This window comes from Histomonas meleagridis, assembly GCF_020186115.1.
Source record: "Histomonas meleagridis strain 2922-C6/04-10x chromosome Unknown contig_13, whole genome shotgun sequence".
Taxonomy (NCBI): Eukaryota; Parabasalia; order Tritrichomonadida; family Dientamoebidae; genus Histomonas; species Histomonas meleagridis.
The window spans coordinates 103,497-108,769 of record NW_027150764.1 but is presented as its reverse complement, the minus strand read 5'-3'; the positions used below and the strand labels follow the sequence as shown (position 1 = coordinate 108,769).

The 5,273-nt window shown below is 30.4% G+C and overlaps 1 protein-coding gene across 1 annotated transcript; it reads right to left on the bottom strand.

Moving 5' to 3' along the window:
* Window positions 1–2,909: 2,909 nt before the first annotated feature.
* Window positions 2,910–4,760, bottom strand: GO595_001300 (Sodium/calcium exchanger protein; the record flags this gene model as incomplete). Its single annotated transcript, XM_067914084.1, has 1 exon — window positions 2,910–4,760. One exon carries the CDS (start codon window positions 4,758–4,760, stop codon window positions 2,910–2,912), a length of 1,851 nt encoding a protein of 616 aa, XP_067778543.1.
* Between the last annotated feature and the right edge of the window lie 513 nt (window positions 4,761–5,273).

Sequence of the window (5,273 nt, the reverse complement as noted above, 5' to 3'; positions counted from 1 at the left end):
GAACTTTCGCTCGAAAATATCAGTGCAAATATTATTAATAATGTTATAATCAAAAATGTTCTTACACTTAAGAATTCTTTTCTTCGTTCAGACGAAGATCTTAGTATTTCATGAAATAGCATGCTATACATTAATCTCTAATACTAATTCACTTTCTTCTGCTTCGTTAATTGAAGCATGTGAATTTAAGTTATTAAATATTGATGATTCAATTCCATCAAATATAATTATTAATTATAAATTTTCTGAATCGTATTCAAAATCAGTCAAAATTTTCAAAGATATTTGAACAAATCTTAACTTATTGATTTCACATCTTCAATTTGATTTAATTCCTTTCGAATGTTTATATAAACTAACCATAAAATCAACTTTTGTTCTTCCAAAAGTTAATTTTGAAGGAATTAAGAACAAACTTATTGTTAACTATAAAGGATGGTTAAATTCACACGAAATGTTTCATTTTGACTTTAAACTAATATAAGGAACTATTTGTTTTCTCAATACTTCTTGGCCATTTTCACTTTGTGAAAATAATGATGAACAATTTTTTGAAATTATCCAAAAACATAAAGCAAAAATCGAAATTGGCGCACAAAATATTCCAGCGAATATAATTAATGATTGTGATGAAGAACTAAATATTATTATTACCTCAATAAAAGTTGGAATTAATGGATTCATTAAGATTAACAATGAATTCGATTCTATCCAATCAAATCTTCAAAATCCTGTAACATTTTATGCAAAAAAAATATATGGATCAAATAATTCAAAAATTAATTCGAAATCAACGCTTACTTTAGTGCTAGCATATGAACCTCAAGGTGATTATATTTCAAATAATATATTTACTGTTTACAAAAATATGGAAATTACGAAAAATGATTCAAAATATCTTCAAGAATTTAATCTTGTTTCTAATGGACATTTAACATTTGATATAACAGTCGAAGAAGATGTACAATATTCACATGGATATATTATAACAGAATCTCCAATAATACCTATAGAAGGATCTAAATTTATTTTGGACGTCAAATTTAATGTAAGTGTAATTTTTTTTGATTTTGAGTCTCTTGAAACTATATTAAATATTCCTATAGATTTAGTTTGTTCCAGAAAATCAATAGCAAAGGATTCATGGAAACTTAATTTTATCAATAGCAAATTATATAAATATGGTAAAATTTCTGAAGAGTTTGCAGAATTAACATATGGAAAAAATGATAGTTTAAGTTGTGTTCAATTAGTTTTCCAAACTCTTCCACCATTTGTGCATGAAAAATATTGTATTGGAGAAGAATGTGATAAAGGATTTTTAGTAATTCATTAAGAAACTATGGAAAATATATATAAAAGAATTTATCCTGGATCAAAATTAGTTAACTTGCAAATAAATGAAGATACCCTGATGTCTCTCCAATTGGTGAGACCTCAAGGTAATAATAAAACATCAATTCCATTAACATGTTTACGTACACAAAAATCTGAAGTTACAATTTCATCAAAAACTCAATCTAATATCAGTATTAATATGAATTTATCTCTTAAAGATCATATTTCTAAACTCAATATTTCAAACACCAATCTTTCTATCAATTTTCGAAATTCAAAAATGAATAATTATTATGTAGTAAATATACCAAAATTCTTCCTTTCACAATCGATAATTTCACAAAAAAATAACGAAAAAATTAATTTTACAGGAAAAAAGGTTTATTTAGATTTTCAAGCTTATAAAGACTTAATTTATTCTAAATTCAACTACTTAACTGTTCAATTTAATCAAGAAATATCAAATATAAAAGTCACAACAAAAGGAATTGTTGTTAAAAAACATAAATTTCAAAAGATAATATTAAAGATATATTAGAAACACAATTTACAACATCAAATTCTATCAATTTAATATTAGAAAGAGGAACAACGTCAATTCCAGGATTTCAAGTAGATGTATCATCTAAAGGTAAGAAAACTATAATTAATTTTATTGGAGAATGGGAAAAAATAACAAATCAAGAACAACTAATTTTAATTAGACGAAGAGGTAATTTAATACTAAATAATGTCGAAAAATGTATAACATAGAAATCAAATTTGAGAGGGAATTATTTCTCACAAATATATTTCGAATGTGAATTTTTCAATGCTATTCAAAAAATCACGCATAATTGAAAGGCATTTCCACTTATTGATAAGAAGGTATTCAAATTTTCCCTTTTGCTTGTAGAGTACCTTTGAATTTTTTTGTTTTCAATTCTGACCGTATTTTTTTGCTTAGGCTTTTATTCTGCGGAGGACGTTAATTGGTACCTCCAGTCTAAATCATGTTACCCCCTAGCGAAAAAAATGGATTTTAAGCCATATCGTCCTATTTTGCGCCCGGAATATCCTAAACCACCGCTCATAACGGTCGACAGTCCCTATGAGCGTATTAACCAGATGTCATTGATGAGCTTTCCAAGAACATTCTTGACATTTATTTAAAACAAAAAGCGAAAACCAGAAAATCGAACACCTGTTACAACAACTCAAACAAATTTACCAGATACAAATTCAAAACGACGAAGACATTTTCACTTAAACCAACGATCACTATTGCGTGATCCTCACTTCCTATGTTCAAGCTATTGAATAATTTTTAGGTGCAATAACTAATACAAACAAACAATTCCAAGCCACCCGTTCAGCTAAGCCAAAACTTATACACCGAACTTATTTCGCGTGCACTTCGTGGGCATATATTTTCGACTATTTCAAAACAATTAATTATCATTTCAATCTGCAGCAAAGCGACAACGTGTACACAAATTGCAATACTTCGTTCATTTTCACGCCATTACGCATAAGATATATACAATAAAAATGAAAATAAATTTAATTTATTTGATACAAAAACTTTCAACTTAAAAGAATTCGAAGAAATACACCACTGATATCAACACGAATATCAACAAGAACGAAATGCCTGTGAAGTAGTTAATATGTTTCTCGTTCAGAATTGAGTTTCTAAGCATTACTGCCACTATTACGCAAAAGATATCAATGATTGGGAATATCAACGTGAACATTTGGTACCCGGAGACCTTATTGAGCACGTACGACAGCAAAACCAGCGCAGGCATCTCCACGAGAGCTGTTATGATTGCTCCTTGATTACCTATTTCCATAGACAATCCGATGTTTCCATTTAATGCGAATTTAATTGAGTTCACATATTCTGCGCAATTTGGAATTAATGTATAAAACACTAAACCAACAAAACGCTGCGAGAATCCTAACTTATCGATAGCGTGCGGAATCTTTTCAGTCATAACATGTGCCATCACTGAGAACAAAACAGTCGCAACAAGTAAAAGGACAACAGCGATTGGGGTCTTCATTTGTTGTGAATGTTCAGCGCCCTCTTTTTTCTCGTTTTCATAAATGTGCGCATGAGTTTTAAGTGAAAAGAAGATACCAATAATATATATACACGGCATGATAATGGACATCGAATACATTAACTTTCCGGCATATTGTTGATATATTGGATCGTCTTGAATATTCGTAAGGCTTTTGGAATGACACATCGAACAATTCATTGGTCCGGTCGTGTTCCCATAAGGTGCTAAACATCCAATACATTCTAAAACTGTATTAGAATGCGCATGATAAAAAACTGATGGAAAGAGAACAGAAACAATTGCCAACAACAAAAATGTGCCTGAAACACTTTGCGATTTCTTATTAAGAATTACTTCATTCCATTTAAGACCTGCTGCCAACATACCAAAGCCTGGTATAATCAAAAGATTCATTAAAAACGCTCCAGTGACTGCTGCTCGAACTACATCTGCTAAGTTTTGACGTAATGAAAAATAATAAAGTATAAGTTCAACAATTGATAAAAACAATCCATTCAAAATGGCACCTAAAACTAAACCTAATGAATGTGATAAATCATCAACACAAATACCAATGACATACGCACATGGAATTGCACCAAAAAGTGCCATAAAAGTGCCAAATAACGGATCGTCGAGAAATGAGCCTTTGGGAGCTAAAAAGCCACAAATAAGTGCAATGATTAGAAATGGTATGAAATTAATATAAACAACTTCAATGGAAAAGATGCTGAACTTGAAATAAAAGGCACTACCAGCATTTTGTTGTAGCATTACTGGAAAATGTCCATTCTGTGGATTTTGGTTAACAAGCTTTTCGAACTTAACTGAGGTTGGATCTTGAAAACAAAGTTGTAAACCTTTGAAGAGGAATTTTGCCATGGGAATATAATAAACAAGCTCCCATGAAAGAGCCATTCCTAAAATAGATGCAATACCATAAATAGGAGAGAGAATAGCCCATAGTATTTTGTCGATAACTCGCATTTGAAATTTTTGATTATTTTCTCGATATCCATACCTGCCAAAAGGATATATGATAAATGCGGCAAACCTAAAACAGAATAAACCATTTTTGTATCCAATAACCGTGAGCATAAAGAGAATTCCTGTAAGGAAATAAAATAAAGAAACCCACCAACCAATTAAAAGGCACCAAATGAATTTTCCAGGTGAAAAGTTTTTGTGTGTTTTGAAGCTTTCCATAGCTTCAATTGCTGGTAAATTAATATCAGATCGAGGGGCTGTTGGTCTAATACCCCAGTAATGTTGCTCTTCATACTCATGGTGAACGTTATCTTGTTCGCTGTTTAGATTAGGAGGATTAGGATTAGTATAGGAATCTGTTATGGTTAATAGTTCTTCTCTCATTGGCTTCTCTCGAAAGTAATTGATATATTATTAAAAAGTGAAAAGTTGGAATCATCGTTTTAAGTCTTTTCAAATTTGAGTGGCCAAACCGGGATTTGTTGGTGGAAAGAGCGATAGATCCCTTTGAAATATGTTAAGAATTCCATTGTTGTAAACCTGTCAGGTTGGAAATTACTCAATTTGGGATGTAAACTATATAAAAAATGAAAATAATTGGTCGAACAAAGACGATACATCCTACTTTCATCAACATGTCTCGTTTGAGAAATAATAATCATAGCTTCGAGATTATAAAATTGACACTCGCTTCTTATTTAATTTTATTTATTATTTATAAAAAATTGAAATCATCAACTTATCATTTCTTGATTGTTTTCAACACTCTTCCAATTTGTGACAAAACGAACCATTAATGACCTAAATCATTATCAGAGAAAAGGTTGAGACTGAAGCATGCTTCACAATTTTGCGGTTTTCGACTTTTTGTGCATAAGTAACGTTACTTACTCGAGT